Raw genomic sequence first — 25,006 nt, forward strand, 5'->3', positions numbered from 1 at the left:
AGCATCTGCCTTTGGCTGAGGCCACGATCCCGGAGTCCCAGCATCAAGTCCCCCATCGGGCTCCCCTCAGGGAGCCTGCTTCTCCCTCTGCCTATGTCTCTGCCTCCCTGTGTCTCTCATGAATAAATAAATAAAATCTTAACAAAAAAAGAAACTCCAACTGCATCTTCATATTCCACACACCAACACACGAGCGTGCGTGCATACACACAGACACACACACCCTTCCATCCTCCCAATATACCACGTTGGATTTGAAGGCACAGATCATGAATTCTATGAGGCCTAAACCAGCACTGGGAATAGAAGATAGGATGGCAACGGAGAAATTGCACACAGACATACTCTTAAGCTGTGGACACTAGTTTGAGTGTGGTCTTTGGTGACGTCATGCACAGGAGTCAAGCAAATCCTTACAGACCCTGCATCTCAGAGGACTCAACCAGAGGTATGCAGGAAAGTCAGCCTCAGGAACTGAACTGAGTTTTTCTGCAGCAGATGGTCCCGTGCCTCAGGCACTTTGGTCTCTGTGACACAGAAAGGCCGGTTAAAACCATTCTCAGGCCTGAATGGGCTTCAAACAGTTGTGGGCCTGATTAGTGTACGAGAAATACTCGCTATGCTTCCAACCTGGCTGGTGGCTCTACATCTCTGGAGAAAATCGGATGTCTGTATTTGTCTTGGCCAAATTTGAAATTAATTACTCGCCTGTAATTTGGAAGGGGCTCTACAAACGATGGGGTCCCTGCAGGGGCATAAATGAATCAAGAGTGGCTCATTCTGTGTACTTGTAGCATCTTTGTTCTTCTGGTCAGTTTTAAAGCAAGTGCTTGCTTTGGAAGGTGAGATGTGTTTCCTTGCATAAGGCCTAAGTAAGGGACATTAGCATCCTCCAAGGTCACAGAAATAGAGATGCCCTTCCTGAATTTCACATGGAATCTCAAAGATCCTGAAGAGGTAAAACAAAGTCAGAGGTCTCACACTTCCTCATTTAAAAACTTATTACAAAGTCGCAGTGATAGAAACAGTGTGGTACTGGCATAAAGACAGACATACAGACCAACGGAATAGAATACAGAGCCCGAAATAAACTCATATATGTAGTCAAATGATTTTTGACAAGGATGTGAAGACCATACAACTGGGAAAAAACATCTTTTCAACAAATGGGTGTTGGGAAAACCAGATATCCACATGCAAAAGGATGAAACTGGACCCTAACTTTGCACCATATGCAAAAATTGGCCAAGATGAATTAAAGACATAAATGTAAGAACTAAAACGATAAAATCCTTAAAGAAAACGTACGAGAAAAGCTTCACGATATTGGATTTGGCAATGGCTTTTTGGACATGATGTTAAAACACAGGGAACAAAAGCAAAAACAGATAAATCAGACTATATCACAATAAAAAACTTCTGTGCATCGGAGTGCCTGTCTGGCTCAGTCGGTGGAGCATGCGACTCTTGATTTCACGGTATGAGTTCAAGCCCTATGGTGAGTGTGGAGATCACTAAAAAATAAAATCTTTTTATTTAAAAGACCTTAAAAAAGATCTTTTAGACAAAAGATTGCACTAGGTTGGATCCATGTATTCAAATTTGTTCACCGGTTGTGTGACTTTCTCCATCTCTTGGATTCCAGGCTTATACTTCACCATGTAAGTGATCTCACAGAAAGTGTTTCTCTTTTCCAACAGGGTTAGCAAAAGACCCAGGGTTGTGTTTCATTATCCTGGATTAGGTCATGAGCCCACCGCTGAACCAATCACTGTGGCCGAGGGGAAGATGGGAGGGCATTTAAGATCTTTTATTTAAAAGATCTTAAAAAAATTTTTTTTTTATTTTTTAAAGATTTTATTTATTTATTCACAAGAGACACAGAGAGGGAGAGGCAGAGACACAGGCAGAGGGAGAAGTGGGCTCCATGCAGGGAGCCCGATGTGAGACTCGGTCCCAGGACCCCAGGATCACACCCTGAGCCAAAGGCAGACGCTCAACCACTGAGCCACCCAGGCATCCCTAAAAAATAAAATCGTAAAAAAAATTCTCTGCATCAAAGGACACAATCGACAGAATGAGAAGGCAACATATAGAAAGGGAGAAAATATTAGCAAATCATATATCTGATAAGGGTTTAATATCCAGAATATATAAATAACTTCTACAGCTCAACAGGAAACCAAACAACCTCATTCAAAAATGGGCAAGGGATGTGAATAGACATCTCTTCTTAAAAGAAGATATATAAATGCCCAACAACAGTTGCTCCACATCATTTATCTTTGGGAGAATGCAAACCAAAACCACCATGAAAAGTCACCTCATGCCCATTAGGGTGGTTACTGTCAACCCCTCCCCCCCCAAATAGCAGGTGAAGATGTAGAGAAACTGGAACCCTTGTGCACTGCTGGTGGGAATGTACAATGGCGCAGTGGCTATGGTAGGTGGTGTGTGATAGAATTACCAGATGCTCCAGGAATTTCACGTCTGTACATACGCCCGAAGGAGTCGAAAGCAGAGTCCTGAGGAGATATTTGTACAACCACGTTCACAGCATTATTTACAATAGCCGAAGAGTGGAAGCAACCCAAGTAAGTGTTCATGGATGAATGGATAAACAAAATATTATTTAACCTCAAAAGGGAAGGAAATTGTAACACATGCTACAACACGAATGATCCTTGAGGACATGATGCTAAGTGGAGTAGGCCAGCCACAAAAGGACAAATCCATCTAAATCCACATATAAGAGGTGCCTAGAGTAGTCAAACTCAAAGGGACATAAAGTAGAATGGTGTTTGCTGAGGGCCGAGGGCCGAGGGGAGAGAGAGACAGGGAGTTGTTTAACGGGAGTCGAGTTTCAGTTTTGCAGGAAGAAGACTTCTTCAGACTGGTTGCACCACAATGTGAACACACTTAACCCTCTTGAACTGAGCACTTAAAAGTGGTTAAGATGTTAGCTTTTATGTTACATGTATTTTATTTATCATGATATTTTTTTCAAAAAAGTGTAACAATCTTCCGAATTCCATTTTTTGAAAACAGTCGTTGATTTATATCAAACTCAAGTCTGAGCTCTTAAAGTGGTTTGTTTTGTGGGAGAAAGCTCATTAGAATACTGGCTGTCCGTGCCCCCCTCCCCCCCAGAACTGCCTGGAACCACCAGTCACAGGCTCTGCCCCTCCCACCTTGCTGATGGAGGCTCTGGGGCTGAGGAAGCGCCCCGTGGGCTCATCCCACTCTTGCCAACTAGGCCAGGCTTTCTTTTCTCTGACTCTGGTTGCTAGTGGGAAATGCAGGGGAAGGTGAGCAATCGGCCTTTGGGTGGTCAGGTACTAGCTTAAGGAAGTTCAGTCGAACAGGCTCTGAAGGTCAGACTAACCCCCAGGAGACACACAAGTCCCACTCACTTTGATCAACACTGCCGTGTTAGAGTCGGATGGAGTCGGGACCCCAAATCTTCGTCCTACCAGCAGTTGTCACTTTCCAGCCCCGCGACTGTGGGCAAGTCATGTAATTTCTGTGGGCTGAATCCACCGGCTCTAACAGGAGGAAGAAAATACCTCCTCTCTCTGTCTAAAAAGGTTATTAAATATATATGAAATGAAATACAAAAATGTTTTAGAACTAAAGAGACAGCTAGGTAAATTTTAATTCTTGTAAGCTCTGGAGTCTTTGTTTAGTAAGTGGGGACAGTCGTCTCCCGCTTGCTTGGACTTGGGAGATAAATGCGTGTACATCGTGTAGCCCAGGCAGGAGTGAGCCCAGAGCAGGTTCGATCAAGGACAGTTCTGGGGCAGCCCGGGTGGCGTAGCGGTTTAGCGCCGCCTTTGGCCCAGGGTGTGATCCTGGAGACCCGGGATCGAGTCCCACGTCGGGCTCCCTGCATGGAGCCTGCTTCTCCCTCTGCCTGTGTCTCTGACTCTGACTCTCTCTCTTTCTGTGTCTCTTATGAATAAATAAATAAAATCTTAAAAAAAAAAAAAAGGACAGTTCTGAGGCATTTTACTTACCACAGTTCCCCTGGGAGTGGCCCTGCCCCACCTGCTTCACTGGGAGACCAGGGCCTCGGGGAGGCGGGACGGTGGGAGGTTGGAGCTGGGCGCACATTTGCCTCTGCCTGTCCAGCATCAGTTCCCTTGCCGGCTTCCAAGAGCTCCCCTATTCTTTCTTGGGTCATTTCCCTTCCCTTCCTCGGCCTGTGTGCATCCGGTACGGTGCTCCCTCCTGCCTCCTCATCTCCAGCCTGGTCTTCCTGGATATGCCATTAAACGCCCTCCCATCTTCCCCTTGGCCACACTGATTGGTTCAGCGGTGCGCTCACGACCTAATCCAGGGTAACGAAACACAACCCTGGGTCTTCTGCTATCCCCGTTGGAAAAGAGAAACCCTTTCTGTGAGATCACTTACATGGTGAAATATAAGCCTGGAATCCAAGAGATGGAGAAAGTCGCACAACTGGTGAACAAATTTGAATACATGGATCCAACCGAGTGCAAACCCCTCCTGGACATTTTAGTTACTTGAGCCAATAAATCCACCACCATCACCGACCCATCCTCCTCTTTTTTTTGGGTCAGTTTGTGTTGAGTTCTTGCTATTTGTGACTGACAGTCTGATTCATGTCTTTAGGAAAGGGATAGAATTTGAATTTATCCCCCAAACTCAACAATGTCCCTCATTTTCCTTCTGGGGAGATCCCCTTGACAACAGCTCACCCTGCGGCCGAACTCTTCCCCTTGCTTCACTTCCTGGGGATAGCCGTCAATCAGGAAGCCCTTGGTGTCACTGAGGCTGGCCCCCATGGCCTCCTTCAGCAGCTCCAGAATGATGCCCTGGAGCAGAGAGAGGGAGTGGTCAGGATCCTCCTGTGCTGAGCTCTTCATAGGACAGCACTAGCACATCCCCCGTCTCCTCTAGACGTCCCATTGTGGGAGCAAGAAAGGTTTGGGTGAGATTAACAGCCCACAGCAATATGTCATATTTCATCCATTCATACTCTCACCTTCCCCCACGTTTTATCAGCTGCGAAACTGGTCAAGTATTTTGCGATCAATCATAGTTTAACAGTGTTTTTGTTTGTGCTGCTATCGTGACATATGGGCTAGTTTATCAGTGATATTTTACTGGGGTGTCTGAAAATAGCATCTTAGAATAGATGAAATACAGAGGCTGTATTTCATATGGTAACACTCCATAAATTAGGCATAATGGTAGCTTAAAAGCAGGCAATGCATGGTCTAAAATGTGCTTCTCTGTTGATTTTTTTTTTCCAGGAAATATTTTATCAAATTTGACATCCACTGACTTGAGAAGACTCTCCGTAAATATGAAGTAGCATTTTTCTAGCAATGTCACTCTCTCTGCTAAACATTTTGATTTAACCTGTGCTTATGAGAAATAGGAGAGAAGAGATACATGGGATCTTGGGAGTGGATGTAGGAAAAGTGCAACCAGCTGCCAGAATGGGAGGAATCGCCCTGTTTGTTCTCTGACCCTCTGGCATCCTCTAATTTTTGGCATGGGCTTGGGGAATACAGCCATCACCAGGGCGGGTAAGAAATTATGCCCAGATAAATAGTGAATTCACTCCTCGTGAAGTTTATGCTCTCGTGAGAAAGATAGATAGTATGCGAACAATGAAATAAAGAATAAATAATCAGCTAGAGAGAATTGCTAGGGACGACATTCAAGCAAGACAAAGAGAGAATTCTGGAGGTGCTATTTAGATAAGGTGGCCAGGGAGGGCCTCTTTGATAAACTGTGATATTTAAGTAGATATCTGGATGAAGTAAAGGAGCAAACTACGTGAATATATGAAGGAAGAGCACTCAGGCTGCAGAAACAGCAAGTGCAAAGGCCCTAAGCAGGAACAGCCGGGCCTATGGGACGACTAGGCCAGGGGCAGGTGTAAATGGTGTTGGAGAGGTGGCTGGCGTCCAGAGCCACGGGAAGGACTCTGGATTTCATTCGAAGCCACTGGAATACATGACATATATGCAGCTATTGTCTTTGGGGGCTTCTTATTTTTTTTCCCAGTAGCTTAGATTAATGCAACACTCCCAACCATCTTCCCCCCACCATCTTCCACCCGCTGTTGCTTACTGAGGGCACCGGGTCTCCACGGTCCATGATGTCTCTGATCAACTTGCTTCTTTCAGATTCTGATGACAGCTCATTACGCAGGAGCTCGCCAGTTGAAAGGTGTGTAAATCCATATTTTTCCACCAGCTTTTCACACTGTGTGCCTTTGCCGGAGCCCGGGCCACCTAGAAAAGAAGTCATGTATCAGACACCTGTCCCAAGTCGCTGCAGTGAGCAAGCCTAAGCACTTCATTCACCAAGCACGGACTGATTAAGTACTCATCCTTTACAGGGAGCTCTGTTAGGAGCTGTGGATAGAGTGGAGAAGGGGGTACAGTCCTTGCCCTCAAAGAGCCTGCGGGGGAGCGGGGTGGGCAGTGACTGTAGGTAACTAGTGGGGAGAGTTCACGCTGCTGCAGGGGCACAGGGCAGAGACGAAAGACAAGTTTCCTGGGGAATTGAACACACTCCTGTGCAAAGCAACTGACCACGGTGCCTGGTGCACAGTGGGTGCCCAACAAATGCTAGCTGTTAATTTTTAAGGTACGTTGTTTTCATTTTCAAACAGCTCCAAATGTACACAAGAGTTACCAGGACAGAATAAAGAACTTTCTGAAACATCTGGGAATAAGTTGTCAACTCCGGGTCTCGTCACTACAGAGCACTTCGGTTTTATGGCCTCCAGACAAGGAGCCACGTGTATCCTTCTACATAATTACATCTTCAGGACCCACTCAGATTTCAAGGGGTTTTGTCCCCGTCATGGTCTTTGACTCTTTCCCTTGCCTTCCCTCCACCCTAAGTTCAACCAGTTGCTAAACTGTAAGATTTTGCATCTGAAAACAACAGCTAACCTTTGTCAGGAGCTTACTCTACCACTCACTGTTGTAAACATTATATATGTATTAATTTAAAATAATCGGGACACCTGGGTACCTCAGCGGTTGAGCATCTGCCTTCGGCTCAGGTCTTAATCCTGGAGTCCCAGGATCGAGTCCCACATCGGGCTCCCTGCAAGGAGCCTGCTTCTCCCTCTGCCTGTGTTTCTGCCTCTCTCTCTCTCTCTGTTTCTCTCATGAATAAATAAATAAAATCTTAAAAAAATGTTTAAATGACCTTAAGAGGCAGGCCCTATTACCCCCATGTTACAGATGGGGAAGCAGGATGACCTCACCTGCCATGGCTGCATGGCTAGTGGGAAGCAGGCCAAGGTTGTGAAGCCTGGGCTGTGGCTCTCAGATGCATTTCCTCGTCACTTCCCTGCTAGCCAGGTGCCCCTGTAGTAGGAGCAGGTCCTCCTGCCCTTGGCCTGTGGCCGTCACTCTGCCTCTGCAGGAGCCAGGGGACCAGGCTTTGGGGTCCAGCAGCTCTGCTAGCAGGATGATCTGCCTGAAAAGCACTGACACTTCCCAGCTCCACAGCCTTCAGCGGCTTCCCGCTCCCCACAGGATAAGATCCAAACTCCTCGGAGTGGCACTTCAACCTTCCAGAATCTGGTTTAACCTTTTCTGTCTGTTTCTTATCCTCGTCCAACACTGTCACGTCTGGCCACCTACCATCCCTGCCGCACGGCATACTTCTCCAGGCCACTGTGCTTTACCTCCCCTAGGTCTTCCTCACCCTGGGAGGCTCTTCCTTCCTCCTCTAACAGCTGAGATCCTCTTCATCTCCTAGGCCTCCAGCAAATGCTTGGCCCTCCACCAGGGATCAGACCTCTTACCCTCACGTCTGTGGGAGTGAGTGGTTTCAACAGCACGTGGGCGCCCGCGGCCTGTCTACCCCTTGGCCTCCAGGTCCCTCACTAGTATAGCACCCTGCATACAGGAGGTGCTCCATAAGTGCCTGATGAACCGAAGTTTTTCCTGTTAGAGGGAATATTAAATTTTTTTTAAATTTTTATTTATTTATGATAGTCACACAGAGAGAGAGAGAGAGAGAGGCAGAGACACAGGCAGAGGGAGAAGCAGGCTCCATGCACCGGGAGCCCGACGTGGGATTCGATCCCGGGTCTCCAGGATCGCGCCCTGGGCCAAAGGCAGGCGCCAAACCGCTGAGCCACCCAGGGATCCCTAGAGGGAATATTAAAGGTTAAAATGCAAAACGTGGAATCCCTGGGTGGCTCAGTGGTTTAGCGCCTGCCTTCGACCCAGGGCCTAATCCTGGAGACCCGGGATCGAGTCCCACATCGGGCTCCCTGGATGGAGCCTGCTTCTCCCTCTGCCTGTGTCTCTGACTCTCAATCTCTCTCTCTCTGTGTCCCTCATGAATACATAAATGAAATCTTAAAAAAAAAAATGCAAAACGTGATTGAGATGTCAACATGGTAGTGAGGATTGATGACAAATCCTGCAATTGCACTGGTTTGCCTCTCTGCATATCCAAAACCCCTTTCTCAGGAGAACTAGCAACTTCTTCTTGAGGGAAACGTAGCTGCTGTTCCTTGTTAGCAGAAGGGTCTTGCCTTCGCTGTCCTTTGCCTTGGCAGAGAATAAAGGAAAGGTCCACGGTTTCTCACTTCTCACCCCCACGGCTGCTGACACCTCAGGGTATTGTCACGGATGGGTGAGATGTAACAGGAAAACCCAATTACAGAGGCTCACAGGAAGAATGCAGAGCACTCAGGGGGCTGCACTTGCTCTGAGGGACTCATCCCCTAAGATGACAGAAACGGATGGAAAGTATGGGAGCGAGAGAAGGCCACTCAGGCAAGAAGTGCTTCCAGATAAGAAGAGCAAGGACAACAAGGGGCTGAGCTCCTGCAGGAGCCTCCAGGGCTCCCATGGCCGGATTTACCTGGAAACCCTCTTCTTGGGGTGGCTGGCAGCCAGTCATGTGGAAAAGGTATTTTCAGACTCGGCTTACAACGCAAAACCGCTGCGTTCCAGTGACTTTCTTCCTTCAGCATCCCACTAATACGACTATTACAGTTTTTGTTCCTCCAAAATGTTATTTAATAAATTTTGACACAAAAGCAATTAGAAAGCCTCAGCTCAAATTAACAACAGCTGCGTGTTCAACGGCAGCCAGTGCCCCAGTTAGGAACCTTTTGCAGAGCAACAGCTGCAAATTCTCAGCATTCTTTGGCCAAATGGTGCAGGCACAGTGGAATTTTAAGTAATCTACACAATGCCTTGATTCTTCCCAAGGCTCCAAACTGGAGAACAAAACGATTTTTATCACTGCCGTGAAGGCACAAAAACTGCTAGTAGAGATAATGAATTTTCATATAATGTCACCTGCATGTCTTTGAGGCCTTATGACTTTTACATTAAAAAACAAAAAACAAAAAACAAAAAACAAAAAACAACGGGGCCCTAATACCCCTCCGGGATAATTTGTTGTAACAGAAAAAAACAATCTTTTGAGGTGCCGCATGTCGGAGTGAGTGGGCTGTGTTCCCTGGTGACAGGATGATCATAGCAGACGAGGAGCTGTAACATTTGCTGTCATCCCACCGACTTGTTGGTAGATCATCCCTCAAGGCTCCAACCCCCGGGTCCAACCTATCCACAAAAGCGCGTGGGGCCCTTCACGGGGAGTGTGCAATGCGAGATTCCACCTCGAAGGGGTCGTCGACAATTCAAAAGAAAAAAAGAGCTGAACTTGATGCGATGAGCACTGGGTGTTACACTATATGTTGGCAAATCGAACGTCAAAAAAATAATAATAAAAAATTGAAAATTAAAGAAAAGAGAAAAAAAGAGTTGAGAAAGCTTTATTCTCAACCTTCAATACGATTTAAAAACCCTTCCATGTGAAGCCTCAGGTGTGATATTGTGCAAGTGGAAGTGCTGGGAACTCTCCCTTCACAGCCCAGGGCTTGTCTGCCCTACGGAGGGAGGCCCTGCGGGACTGGTCATGGGGGGGTGGGGGGTGGGAGTTGTTCTTTGAGGTGGAAACGAAATCAGCTGCGGGGCCTCCACATGCCCGCCTGGACCTCCTCTTCCAGCATGTTCTTTATTTCCCAGGGCATGCTCTCCCAGGAGGCCGCTCCTGGATTCACGGGCCGGGCCTGCAAGGGAAGACCTGCCCCCAAAGCCACTGTTGCTGGGGGGCCTGGCGTCAGGACGGGTGGCAAAGCTGGGTGGGGCGCCTCCCATGCTCAGAAAGAAGAGACCAAACAAGGCACCCTGTCAGGTACCTAAGGAGCTGAACCCCCAATCCAAACAAATACAAGTATGTTAAATTTCTAGCACCTTCTCATGTTTAAATATTTCAAACAGTAATGGCACGGGGCGGGTTATGATGGCCTTTGTCCACATCTTCCTGTGCCTTGTTCCCTGGAGGGTGCCACCTGGAATTAAGCCTATTAATCCAGCTCCCCACCTGACTAACGTCTGCTGGGCCCGTCTGCTGGGCCCCTCGTTGAGCTCCGATGGCTGCTAAGCACGGAGAATAAAAGGACTCGGAGGCCTGGTCCTCCCCATAGGGGGTTCACAGGTCATGGGGGGCCGGCAGGTGAGCCCAGCATTGCAGCAGCGAGGCAGGCGAGCGAGCTGGGTCTGTAAGCACGATTCCACCAACACGGGGGGGATTTCGTGAGGCAGCACCCCGGCCTTCACTGACCAGGGAAGTGTGGGAAAGGAGAGCATTAAGGGTGAGCCTGGTGTCTTTAGTAGGGTGCTTTGAGTGGGAGCGAGCATGGCAGGAAGGGGAGGAGGGCAGGACGGGTGCAGGGCAGGTGGACGTGGCAATGAGACCCGGCTCTGTCGTTTCTGAGTTGTGTGGCCACAGGGGAGGGCACATTTCTCTGAGCCTTAGTTTCCCCATCTGTAAAATGAGGAGACATGAGAACCAACTGTCCGCCTCATTCCACCTGGGACTCGCCCTCCTCCTTGTCTCCCACACCTGACCGGTTGTTGAGCAGCTTTGCAAAGAGTCTATGTTTGAAAAGTCTCTGAAATCTGTCCCTTTTTCCCAAATCTCATTAAAACCTTCCCTTGTCCCATCTCTCTGCCCCCACCTCCCCCCATATCTGATTTAGAAAACTCATGAAGTTTATTTTCTGCGAGGCACAGCAGAGGGGACAGCATTCTCTGGGTTCTAATTGTCACGGGCAGAGTTTTCCAGGCCTGCATTCCCATCCCACCCCAGCCTCGGCATTCCTTAAGCCTCTTCAGCACCAACGACCTGTACCACTGACCCACTTTTAGCTCCCTACTGATCCAGCAGCAACTGAGAGTTCCTTAAGGTGTGGGTCTATCCTTGCACTCTGCTCGTGTTTTTCTCCCCCTTTTTCCCATCCCCTGACCTCACTTCTCAACTTCTTCTCTGTGCTCTTGGTGACCTCCTTGAGTTGATCCATTCCCTTTGGACCACTTACCTCCCTAGCCAGCTGCACACCAGGCCCTTTCCAATAACTGTGAATCCTTTGCTCCCTTTGCATCCTGTTGTGGCTGCCATGAGAACCACCGACTGCTCTCTGCCCAGCCTATTTACTTTATGCGCATCCACTCTGGGTTGCTAAGGATTCCTTGAGGAAGTCAGAAAACCAAGCCAACTGGGTCATGCTATCTTTTTTTTTTTTTTTTTTAAGATTTTACTTATTTATTCATGAGTGACACAAAGAGAGGCAGGGACATAAACAGAGGGAGAAGCAGGCTCCCCACGGGGAGCCCGATGTGGGACTTGATCCCAGGACTCCGGGATCAGGCCCTGAGCCAAAGGCAGAGGCTCAACCTCTGAGCCCCCCAGGCATCCCTGGGGTCATGCTATCTAACTTCATAATAGCTTTTAATGCTTCTGGGTAAATATATTCCTCTTTTGCTGTTACCAAATTGGATGTCCATGGATGGATTCTAATGTTTCCTCATTGTCCTCAAATCTTCCAACATATTCTTCCAACACATTCAAACATATTCTTACTCTTACAAGTATTTTTAATCCTCCTCTTCATTAGGAAGGTGAAGATTCTCTTTTTTCCTCAACATTTTCAAATCACACGGGTCTTCATCTTTTGTCTTCCATCCTTCCTTTCTTTAGTTTGCCAGACTATTTTATACAACTCTTCAGCTGAAGGCTAATTTCTCTGCTTTGGCGCTCACTTTAGCACCGTGGCATTTTCCTTGACAGCACTTTTCACAGTACAATGACCCTCTCTCCCTTGTCTCTCTACTATCTACTTAAGGTCTGTCTTCCACATTAGACTCTGTGGTTCATGAGCAAAGGCTATGGGTGTGCTTTGCTCCCTCTGGTGCCCACACGCACCTGAAACACACAGTCACTTCATAATCGTAGCTGAAATAAATTATTTTTACTTTATTATTTTGATTCCAGTGTAATTAGCACAGAGTGTTATGTTGGTTTCAGGTGTACAATATAGTGACTCAACACTTCCACACAGGACCCAGTGCTTGTCACTATAAGAGCACTCCTTAGTCCCCATCACCTATCCCACCATCCTCCCCAAGAATAAATTCCTAATGACAAAGGGATCCTCTCCTCCTTCCTGCCAAAAAAACGTGCTCTGCTTTCTTGTCCACATTACATGTACTCCCCTCAGCTGGCACCATCTCATCGCTCTTCTGTGTAACAATAGGCCGGTTTCTTCCTAACTCAAAAGAAAATATCTCTACCACTGTCTTCATCCTCTAGTTATTCTTATAGTCTTTCCTATTTTTTCAGTACCCTCAAACTGTCTTGTTTCCATTTCCCTCTCTTTTATTGAGTCCCTGTCGCCTTGCCAGCCTGTCCTCTCATCACTCTCTGAGGCTGATCTTTTCTAGTTGAAGAGTGATTGCGTAATTGTCATCTAATTTAATGATCTTCTTCCAGTCTTTACCATTTTTGACCTTTTAGTGGCATTTAACAACCATCGATGAACATCTTGGAGTTCTCTCTTCCCTGGACACATAATTTGCCCACATTCTCTTCCTTCTTTTGGCAGGCTGAAGCTCACGGAGAGTAGAAGCTGCTTTACTTGTGTTGTTATCCCCACAGAACCTTGCATGGTGTCACAGGCAACTGTTAAATAGGGTCAATGTCTAGGAATCTTGTGGCCCCACAACACTGACAACTCTTTCCTTTCATGTCAGAGGAACATTGGACCAAAGGACTCAAGTTCCATAACCTATATCTAGTTAGAGGACTCTGGTCAAGCCACTTATCCTCTTTGAGCTTCAATCTCTTTAATTACAAATTAGGGAACAGCACTTTTATATTGTGATACTATTTTAACATCATTAAAGATGGCTAGTCTTCACAGTTACAGCTTGTGGAGGTACCAAATATCTTTTGGAAATCACACTATCTTATTTTTATAAAGCCATCAGAGTTGTTTAAAAATCTATTCGATTTCTACCTCTTGAAATATTTTTTTCTCCCTAAATGAAAATGTGCTCTAAGGTTGGGTTTAGGTTTCTGTGTCTGAATGATTCCTTTCAGAGAAAAGCTATTATTCCATCAGATCATGAACTGACCATGCCCTAGGAATGATCCCCAACCACTGTAGGCCTGTGAGTCATTTTCAACATTCTGTATCTGGGATGAGCTATAGCACCATGCTGAGTTTCAGAAGCTGTTGCTGAGAACTGACTGTCTGACCGGAAACAACTAAGAAAAATAGATCTTTATCCTCAAAGACATCTCTATTAGTTCTGACATGCACTGCTGCTTCAGGTTATTTGGTGAACAGGGTAAAATATGCCAGTGGCAGGGTCAGCTGCAGCTTATGTGGAAAAACTTCACATGTGACCATGAACTTTGATGGCAGGCTCTGTGCCTTATGTATCAGTGTCTGGGGCACTCAATAGTTGTTAGATCAGTGAATGAATGAATAAATGGATGGTAAACAACCGGGAGCTTCAGAGAGAGGGAGGTAGCCCGGTACCTGACATTGCAAGTTAGCAGACTTTGGTTCTAGGCCATTCCTGCATTGAAGTAGCTGAGTGATCCTGGGAGAGCTTGGACAATCTCAAAAGAGATTTTGCCTTCCTTGTCTGTGAATTGAAGAATCTGGATTGAATTAGTGGTTTTCTCTTTCTCCTTCTCTCTCTCTGTGTTTATGTGTGTGTGTTTTATTACTCTTCCTAAATATTCGAGCTTCCCTTCCATACAGCTCCTCCCTGAGGAAGGATTATTTGTCCCTATTTTTTTTTTTTTTAACTTAAGAGTTCCCAAGAGCTTTGGTCAATAAAATGTGGGCAGAAGTGGATGTGTGTCACATTTAGGCAGAGGTTTTTATAACGAATGTCTCTTGTCCCTTCACCATGAAACTAGCAATGTTTCAGATAGTAGGGGCTCCATCAGCATGGTTACCAGCATGAAGCCTAGTCAACTGTTGATGAACATGTAGCATTAGTCCAGAACAAGAACAAAAAAAGGAAGAGGAGAAAGAAGAAGAAACATCTTTGTTGTTTTACACTACAGAGATTTTTAGGTGAGTTTGTTACTACAGCATAACCTAGCTTCTTCTGACCGATACTTTCCCCAACGTGACTGTGTAGCAGAATCACCTAGGGTATTGAAAACATTCCTGAATCAGTAGATCTGTGAACCACTGGGGTTGAAGCCTGGCAAAGTACAGGTTTAGAGAGCTCCCTAGGGAAAGTATACAGATATCTGCATTTTGCTTTGACATGTGTAAGGAAAAAAAAAAAGAATTATTGATGGCTGGATAAAGGGATGGATAGAAGGACAGATGTGGTAAGACAAGTTTTAGCAAAATGTTAATGGTAGAAATTAGGTGATGGCTTTCAAGTGTTCACTGTAAAATTCTTTCAGCTTTGCTGAATGCTTGAAATATTTTCATAATAAAAAAAGACGATCAGATGATCTTTAAAAAAATTCCCCAGATGATTCTGATAATTAACCCAATTTGGAACTTCTAGATGAGATAATTTTAAAGAATGCAATGTGCTGTGAACTCCCCAGTGTTCACTGCAGGGAGTCTCTGTTGATCTTTCCTTTAATATTTATGGTATAATAATGCTGAGATAATGGTTCTATTGTGAATGAATACTTGTTTTAATCGTTAACAAAAAATCCTCATCCGTATCAATAGCAGGGCTACCCTCTCTCTTGCAGATGAGGAGGCCTTTTTGTTTTCTCAGCATCAAGCCTGAGAGAATAGAAGGGGGACTGTGGCCTATTTGGTACCAATGAAATGGTTCAGAGACAGACATGTTTGGGAAGTCATTTCAAGCCTTTCAGATAAAGGTGTCTGGTTCAGAGTGCTTTGGCTTGATATTTGATTTAATTAAGTTTCCGTTTTATCAGGTTTTTTTTTTTTTTTTTAATGGATCACTGCCTTGGTGCATTGTCATGTCCTTTCACTCAAGACCTGAACCTTCCTGGTCTTATCTCTATGCAAGAGCTAGAGCCATTTAATCCTTACAGTAACTATTTAAATAAAGTAAGTGCTATTTGGAACCCTACTGTGCAGGTTAAAGATCTGTGTCCAAGGGCCACCTATGCCCTGGTAACTGCTGAGCTCTTTAGGCTCCCACAGTAAGGCCATTCTGGAAATTAGGTATACGTGCCATTCAGAAATGCACTGCACAGCCGTCAATCAACCAGAAGCCAGGCTTTCATGATGGCCTCCTAGGGCTGCCAGTTGACATCCAATTAATTAATAACGCTTACACTAAACCCCATCACTGTTTATCTGAAATTTGAATTTAACTAGCTGTCTTGCATTTTTATTTGTTAACACTAGCAACCCTATCGGCCCCACTGCATCCTAACCTGGGGACTTTAGGGACATGATTCCATCTCTGTTGTGACAATGATTTCTGCCATTTACAGAATCTATCATGGGCACAGAAAGACATGTGAAACGTCTAATTAAGACAAGACTCTGGAATTGGATTCCATGACTTCAGCTCTGACACAGAGACCAGACAAAGAAGGTTCAGGTCTTGGGTGAGAGGAAATGTCATGCACCAAGGCAGTGATTCCTAAACGTTTCTACCACATGATGCTGTGAACTCCTATAGCTCTCAGTACAAACTACTCTCCATCCTAAATCCACTTCCATTCCAATCCCATCTCCATCCCAACCATATCCCCATCTAATCCCATCTCCAAGGGCAGCCTGGGTGGCTCAGTGGTTTAGCGCTGCCTTCAGCCCAGGGCCTGATCCTGGAGACCCAGGACTGAGTCCCACGTTGGGCTCCCTGCATGGAGCCGGCTTCTCTCTCTGCCTGTGTCTCTGCCTCTATGTCTCTGTCTCTCTCTTTCTCTCTCTGTGTCTCTCATGAATAGATAAATAAATAAAATCCTTAAAAAAAAAAATCTCCATCCCATATCCATCTCTAAACCAAACCCAAATCCATCTCTTTTCTGACCCCATCTCCATTCCATCCCACCCTCATTCTACCCCATATCTGTCTCATCCCATCTCCATCTCAATGCTAGTCCCATCTCCATCTCAGCCCCACCTCTCTCCCATCCCTCTTCCATCCCACCCCATCTCCATCTCATCTCAGCCCCATCTATCTTCCATCATATCCCATTTCCATTTCAGCCCCATCTCCCTGCTAGCCCCATCTCCATCCTAAATCATAATTCATTATTCTAGAGTTTTCTACCTCTTCCAAATTCATCTTATCAAGCCACCTTTTTTCTTATTTTGTAGCCCACTTTATATTATGATCTTAGGTGTGCATTAAATAAATATAGTAGATAATTTACAAACTTAGCCTCTCCTTTCTATGTTTTCCTTCTTGTAAAGAAAATAGTTTTCTCTCGAGTGTCAAAGAAATATATGCTCCTTACTGAAGACTTAAGTAAATCAGAAAAGTAAACAGAAGAAAAACTTCCCATAATCCTACTTCCCAAAGGTAATTGCCAGAAATACATTTTGTTTTACTTCTTTGCAACTTTTTTTTAACACATGGTCTGGTTTGGTTTTCACTGGGAATCTGTGCTGACATTTATCCTCTTTGGGCTTATGTATTCTTGTCTGAAAATAAGCTTGTCGGACTAGATAAATTTCAAGGTCATTTCCAGCACTACCAACTCTATATTTTTGTCTTTGTCAGAGAACTTAGAGAATATTTGTACTTGCAGTCTATTTATGTACTGTAAAAGGAAGTGAGGATATTTAAGACCGGTAGGGACATTTGTGGTGGATGTTAGTTGGATTACATCTGGGGTTTTGTGTTCAATTTTGGGTCATACCACAGAAATTAGAAGTCTTATATGCTATGATGGGAATATAAAATTGGTACAATCTTTCAGAAGGGCACTCTGGTACATGTCAAAAGTCTTAAAAGTTTTTTTTATGTCAGTGGATTTATCATAAGGAAAAAAATCACTGTTTAGTTACATAGATATTCATTACAGATTTTTTAATGAAAGCAAAAAATTGGTGAAAAATGCATGACAATAGGAATAAACTGAATAAAATATAGCAATTCAAAGAAATAGTGTGCAGTCATTAAAATGACATATTGAAAGAGAACAGATGCCAACAAATACATATAGTATGATTCCATTTATATAAAGTTAAAAAATATCAATGGTATTCCTTGCTGGGAGGAGTGAATAGGAGGGGGCACAAGGAACCTTCTGGGATGTTGGTCATGTTCAATTTCTTGATCTGCATGTTGGTAAGATGAATGTGTCCGGTTAAGGAAAATTTATCAAGCTAAACACTCATGATTTGAGTGTTTTTCTGTTTTTCTATTTCAGTTTAATTGCAAGAAAACCTCAAAGATATGACATAGTATATTCAGGGTTACAATCTTGGAAAGGCCTCTAAGATATTTTGTTAAGTATAATAAGTGGGATTTAAAGTTGCATGATCTCATTTTGAGGAAAAATGTATATTTAAAAATATATACATAGAAAAATTAAGAGAGCTATAAATCAAGATCTTAATAGTATTCATCTCTAAGCTTTGGGATTTTGGGTGATTTGTTATTGCTGGTACCTGTTTTCTAGGATAAAGATGTATTATTTTTAAAAAGAAAAACGTCCTTAAATTAAAAAAAGAATCTTATAGTCTGTTTTAGGAGAGACTTTGGCTGCATTTGGACACATGTCTAAAGAGAAATGAGGGAATGGGAAATGATAAAAGTAGAGCAAATTCATCAAGGGCAGTTTTTCCGTTCTGGTGCTTCCTTGCCTGTTCACCAGCCCTGGACTCACCCTTGATCAACATCACATTATTTCTCAGCATCCAGGGTTTCCATGATTTGGTCCATCTCCTGTTCCTGGGCCATGAAGGGCATATTCCTATTCCTCTAATTTGTTCCTTACTTAAAATCTCCCTTTTTGGGAAGTCTTTTCTCCTCAGCCATCTCTCAAGTGTAGGGGATCCTTTCCATTCTCTGAGGCTCCCCTTTTGGCTCTCAGCCTCCCCAGGAAGGGGCTCCCAACCATGGAGCCACTGTGCTTTCTTTGTTCCCATCCCTGCTAATGCTCACTAAATAGTTTCTGTTAGTTAACTCTACACTGTCCTGTATTAGTTCTAAAGTTTTTTTTCCTTTTTAAGATTTTATTCATCTACTCATGAGAGACACAGAGAGAGAGAGAGAGAGAGAGAGAGAGAGAATGAGAAACAGGCAGAGGGAGAAGCAGGCTCCACGCAGGGAGCCCGACGCGGGACTTGATCCTGGGACTCGATCCCAGGACTCTAGGATCAGGCCCTGGGCCGAAGGCAGGCGCCAAACCGCTGAGTCACCTAGGGATCCCCTAGTTCTAAAGTTTTCATAAACATCCATTCTTGCTTCATCAAATAGATTATAAGCTCCTTGAGGGATGGGAACATTAAAAACAATTAGGAGAGCCTAGGTGGCTCAGTCAGTTAAGTGTCTGCCTTCAGCCTCAGGTAACGAGCCCCACGTCAGGCTCCCTGCTCAGGGGAGAGCCTGCTTCTCCCTCTCCCTCTGCCACTCTCCCTGCTTGTGCTCTCTCTCCCTCTCTACCAAATAAGTAAATCAAATCTTTCAAAAAATTAAAAAAAAATTCTCCTTTTCTTGCTCTCCTATCTTCAATGACAGTTTAACATTATATCAACTCTAGTCTACATTCCCTTCTTTGAATGATGGAATCAGTACCATCAAGGTCAATATTTTGCAGATATTTGTTCTGTATTTTGCTTCCTGGCATCTATGCCAGTTACATAGTGCTGGATTGGAACTTGATTCCGTTAAAGAAACCACATGCAACTTCACTCGGCAAAATTCACCAAAGGCATGAACTTTTTGATTTTCTCTGGGAAGGGGCCAGGAAGACATTATAAAGATTCCATATTGATCTTTCGGATCCCATCCAGAGGAAAAGTCTTAGTTACGGTTGGTTCTTAAGAATGACCAACCCCTGTAGTTTTACTTGAGACCTCTGCTCGTGTCATTATGACTGACTCTGAGAAGGTTATCGATAGAAAACAAATTAATATATTTACTTCTGTCAATGAAGTCTTTATATCTTCCATTCCATTTTAATTCATTATTTGTAAAGATATGTATTAAATGCCTACTAAGTGGCAGATATCCTGATACATGCTGCCGAAAGGATGGGGGAAAAGAAAAAGAAAGAGTATGGTCTTTGTTTTCTAGGAGATTTAGTAAAAACCACTCTCTAATCAATGGCCATCATTGCCTTCAAGCAAGCAGTCAGTGGAAGGAGGCTCCCAGAGTAGAGTCTAGGTTGGGCCCAGCCAGGTTTGTCACTACTTAATATTCTCCTTTCTCAACAAATGTTGGAATGAGGGGCCATCTCAGAGCCTGTCTCAGCAGCTCCACCCAGACCAAGTTGAGGACTTCCAAGAAAAATAAGACTGTGTTCTGCTTGCTGCTCTGTCCGTGCCAACTCTCCACGCACTTACTATAAGAGTTAGTGTGTGCAGGAAAATAAGTAAGGGACCAAAGAAGTTCCTTCCACTTTAAATTGAGGTCATTTGGCTGCTGTGGATGGGCAGGTGTGTGGTACTGACACGGTGATCCACTTTCCTCAAAGCATCGTAGAACCACGAGGAACACAACCTTCAGAGTCAGTGCCCCAGACAATATGGCAAAATAAATCAACTGGGTCACAGGACTATGTCCTGTTAACACAAAATAACTGCACTCACAAGAGGAGAGAGTCTTTCATTGCCTTGACTACCTGAGGGTTGGTTTAAATATGTTTCATTTACAATTAAAAAGATGCTCTGAGACTCTTGGTTCTGGAGTCTGGAGCAAAATGAGAGGGAAATACTTTGGGAATGTTACATTTGGGGAGGCCAAAATAGTTAGTGGCCCCTTAATCACTGGCTTGTTACTCTGCTTTAGTCCTCAAGGCTAAACACGGCCTCCTACAATAAAATCTGTGTCGTGTTGTAAACAACTGCAGTAATGTGTCTACGAGGGGGAAATGGCAGCCAAAAGGCAGGTATAAACCCAGGGCTTAAGAAGATACTTTCCCACTTCAACTTCCATGATCCCAGGGACCCCAGATGCTCCAGGTAAAACACCATGGAACAGATCAGTCCCATACAGAGTACTTACTTTTCACAAATGACACCAGAAACAGATGAACTTACCCAACCTTTTAACCTGTCAGGGCTCCCCCATCCTGTAGGTGTCCTTACCTCTTTCCAATTCACTCCCGATCTCGTCCTATCCTCCCCTTTCTCAGGATCCTCTTCTTCTCATTGGCTGTCCCCCTTCACTCACCATATAATAGTTGTAATAATAGTTAATGGTTTTGAATATATATTGGGAGCGCTGTGACATGTGTTATCTCATTTCATCTTCATATCAACGCTATGACCCAGATAAAATCATTACAGGTGAGAAAAATGAGGAAGAGTGGGTATAAGGATGTTGCCCAAGGTCAACTGGCCAGGACAGAGGAGAGCTGGCATGTGAACTCAAGTAGGTCATGCTCTTAACTAGATTTCGTGCTTCTTCTCTCTCTCTCTCTCTCATTTTTTTTTTTAAGATTATTTATTTTAGAGAGAGAGAGAGAGATTGAGAGAGCACAGGGGGTAGGGATAGAGGCAGAGGGAGCTGGTGAGAGAGAATCTCAAGCAGGCTCCATGCGCAACGAGGAGCACGATGTGGGGCTGGATCCCACCGCTCTGAGATCATGACCTGAGCCGAAATCAAGAGTTGGATGAATAACTGACTGAGCCACCCAGCTGCCCCTGCACTACCTCTCTCTTTGTACAAATGTGCTTGACTCTCATTTCCACTTTTGACCTTCTTTCCCTTTAGATCCTGCCCCTAAGTCGGCCTCTCCCAGAGCCGAGTGTAGTCTGTACGCATCCTCATTTCCTTTCCTACCAAGCGCCCCTCAGCCAGCTGGCTCTACTCCTTTCTGTCCCACTGGTACTACTCTCACCAAAGGCATCAGTAATTCTGCGGTTGCCAAACCCAACAGACAATTCTCATTATGTTTTATTTAACCTTGCCCACATGGAAACTCTCTCCTCCCTGGCCTTTGAGGACACCATTTGCTCTTGATATTCTGCTTTCCTCTCGGTCTTCTCCTCGGGCTCTGGCATGGGTGTTTCCTAGACTCTAGGTCTCAGGCTTCCTCCAGCCCACTGTCCCTAAGCTCCCTGGGTGACCCCCGCACACGTGGGGTTTCATCGCCATTGATATCCTGGTGAATTCCGTGTCCGTGACTACAGCCAGGACTTGTTATTCTGGATCCTGGATTTCAAAAACCTCTTGTTTAGTGGATATTACCTGATGGATGTCCCACAAACATCTCAGTCTTTAAATGCTGAAAACTAAACTCGGGGGGAATCCCTGGGTGGCTCAGCAGTTTAGCACCAGCCTTCAGCCCAGGGCATGATCCTGGGGTCCCAGGATGGAGTCCCACGTCGGGCTTCCTGCATGGAGCCTGCTTCTCCCTCTGCCTGTGTCTCTGCCTCTCTCTCTCTCTCATAAATAAATAAATAGCATCTTAAAAAAATAAAACTAAACTCTTCATCACTCTCTCAAAACCCATTTTTTCGCCACATGCCTTATCTCCTCGAATGACATCTCTGTTCACCTGGTCATCCAAACTGGCCACTTGTGAGTCATGCTCATTCCTCTCATTCACCCAAACACAGTGGATCTTTATGTCCTATTGATTCCTGAAATCTTTTGGATCCGTTTCCCCTTTTCCACTTCAATTGCCTTCTTGTTCCTCACCTGTATGACCGTCCAACCATCTGACTTCCTGGCTGGCCTCCTGCTGCAGCCTAGGCTCCCTCTCACTGCTTCCAGAGTCCGCTTTCTGAAACCCAAATCTGGCGACACGTGACAGAGTAAAAGCCTTGGCAGCTCCCCGTTGCTGCAGGCTGAAGTGTATATTTGTTAGCCTGGTGTTCTCAGCCTTTCATGCCCTGGACCCTGCGTCTGTCTCCAGCTTTGCCTCTCACCACTTCCCACCCCCTCACCCGCGAGGCTCTCACATGCTTGTTCCCTCTCCTTCCCATGGACCCACGCCAACTTTCTTCCCACTTAAAACACGACCAATTCCTTTTCTTTCTCAGGCCTCAGCTGACTCCCCCCTCCACCCCCGCATGCCCACTTCAGTCTTTCTATTACCCACGCCACTGCCATTAAATGTGCCAAGCTGTGTGAGTTATTTGCTCTCTCCCTACACCATGAGCTCCTTGAGCCCTTTCATCTTTGTAAGATTAGGCCTATCACTTTGCTGATACATGGTAGAAATTCAAGAAATGTATCAAATGAATTGATGAAAGTCACCCAAAGGAACATACAGGGAGAATTTAACAGCAGTGAGAAAATATTTTTATCCTTAGGGAGTTACACAGCCCGCCTGAAGTCTGTATATCCCCTGGCCTAGGCTATTTTTTTCCGTCCACCTCGAAACTAAGCCATTGTTTGAAATCAATATGTGGTCAAAGTACCCTATCCAACCCACAAAGAAAATCTCAGAAGCGCCAGGTTCCTTCAGATGTACCCAGCATCACATTCTCAAACACTTGCTCATTGTTGCCCTTGGCTCTTTGAAATACTTTAGGTATTTTTTTTAAAAAAGATACCTGTGATATGCCTTCCTACTAATAGATGCAGAATGTGTATTCCAAAATCAATGAGTTTTGAGTGGGTTGGGGGTATGGTGGGGTGGGGTTTGGGACAGTTCAGATTCATTTATGGCTTCAAATTGTTTCCTGTTTTGAAGTTATTATGGAATTCCAAAGAACTGGCAAAAACGTGGCTGAGGCAGAGGTCTATTTCACTTATATTCATTTGTTGTCTTATTATTTTGTCTTTGCTTTCAGACATCAATAGCTAGGGATATAGGAATAAAGTCAAATAGAAAATTGGGTTATTTATTCACATAGTTACAGCAAACTCTTCGCCCACTCACTTCATCCCATAATCTCTCCTTACGACATATCTATAGACAGTTTTAAAGCATGGCTTTGAAGTCTGGGAAGGTGGGATATAAGTCCCAGTTCTGTCACTTATTAACTATAGAACCTTGGGAAAGCTCCTTAACCTGAGCCTGTATTTCTTCATCTGTAAAGTGGGAAAGAACATCAGTACTGATGATTGGTGTGAGAGATAAATAAGATAATATGTAAAAGGGGAGCACAGTATCTAGAACATAAGTCATCGGCATATGTTAGTTTTAATAGTATTATTAGGTAATTAAAATAAATACTTGGGAGGCAGAAGATGAGGACTTTGACTTATTCAATTGCCTTTACATTTTACTTCCTTGGGGCTGTGTCTGTGTTGCCCATGTTTCCGATTAAGACAATAGTTAGCACTGTGTCAACTCATTGGCTGCCCAAATTTGGAGTGGACAGAAAACAAATATTATTTTGCCATTTTAAAAGAAATCCAGAGAGGCTAAGGGATTGGCCGAAGGACACACAGAGGTTAGATATAAACATAAGATTTTGAGTGTTCTCTTATTTTCAGTGCTGGGTCCTTCTGGAGGTTGATCATTCTTAATGGGTCTCAGAACAAGCTAAAGAAGCTTTCAGAGACGTGGCCTTGGCTGAGTGAACAGACTAACTAAATCTTCACCAGGTGACTCTCTTGGTAAGTTAATGGTGCTTCCAAAAAGATTTTAAGACATGAACAGGGGGACAATGAGTATGATGGCGTGAGGTCCCCAAACCCTTTAACTTGGTTAAACTCATTCACTTGTGTGCTTTACTTTTTAGCAGTGGTTTGCCCTCCTGGATGACTCAATTGACTCAGCAACCTTCCTTTCTTGAGGAAATAACTTAAAAAAAATATGGAAAAAACCCTGTGCTTCTGCCAAATCATGCAGTGTTCCAAGGACTATTTAATGTCTTTTCGAACCTCAGAGTTCTCTAAGCATAGTAAGCCCTTGATAACATTTTATTAATTTGGTCTGATAAATGGAGAAAGCGTTTTGTTCTAGTTCGATGTGACTTGAGCCTTTTTGCACCGAAAAGGTTTATGTAAATTAAGTAGGTTCAGTGTCAGCACACAATGCCTGCATTTCCCCAACATTAGAAAGATGTCCTGGTGGTGGGTAAATGCATTTGAAGCTCTCATGGAAAGTGAGCCAATGTCTCTCTTCCTTTACTCTCCCATCCTGAATGGCTTCGACTTTGAAAATACAGATGTCGGGCTGGGAGAGTGCCAAGAGGGTCCTTCATAACTGACTGCCTTCATGGAGAAGGAGCAGAGGCAGTCGTGTGTCTGTGTCCAGGGCAGAGGTGATGTTTCAGGTAGGGCAGGCCACAGGTTTGGCAGTAAGATGGAAACACATTCCTTTATGTGAACCCAGTCTAGCTGATGAGCTACTGGTTTTCATTTTAGAGTAGAAACTCAGTCAAGTCTAGTCTGAGTTTTCTTAGTCTAATCCAATAATTTCTGATAACCATGATAGTCCATTTTCTGCTATAAACTAAATTTTGGCACCTCCTCCAAATCCATATGTTAACTCCAAAAGCCCAATGTGATGGTATTAGGGTGTGGGGCTTTGGAAGGTGATTAGGTCATGAGTGTGGAGCCCAGTGATTAATGATTAGGAGGCC

The 25,006-nt window shown here is 44.6% G+C and overlaps 1 protein-coding gene across 1 annotated transcript in view; it reads right to left on the reverse strand.

Annotated features, from left to right (window-relative positions):
* AK5 (adenylate kinase 5) overlaps positions 1-25,006 on the reverse strand; it is a 237,889-nt gene that overhangs the window by 24,790 nt on the left and 188,093 nt on the right. Inside the window, 2 exon segments of the mRNA XM_025417943.3 lie at positions 4,722-4,838; positions 6,109-6,272. Of these exon segments, the coding sequence (XP_025273728.2) occupies positions 4,722-4,838; positions 6,109-6,272 (281 nt within the window).

This window comes from Canis lupus, chromosome 6, assembly GCF_003254725.2.
Source record: "Canis lupus dingo isolate Sandy chromosome 6, ASM325472v2, whole genome shotgun sequence".
Lineage (NCBI taxonomy): Eukaryota > Metazoa > Chordata > Mammalia > Carnivora > Canidae > Canis > Canis lupus.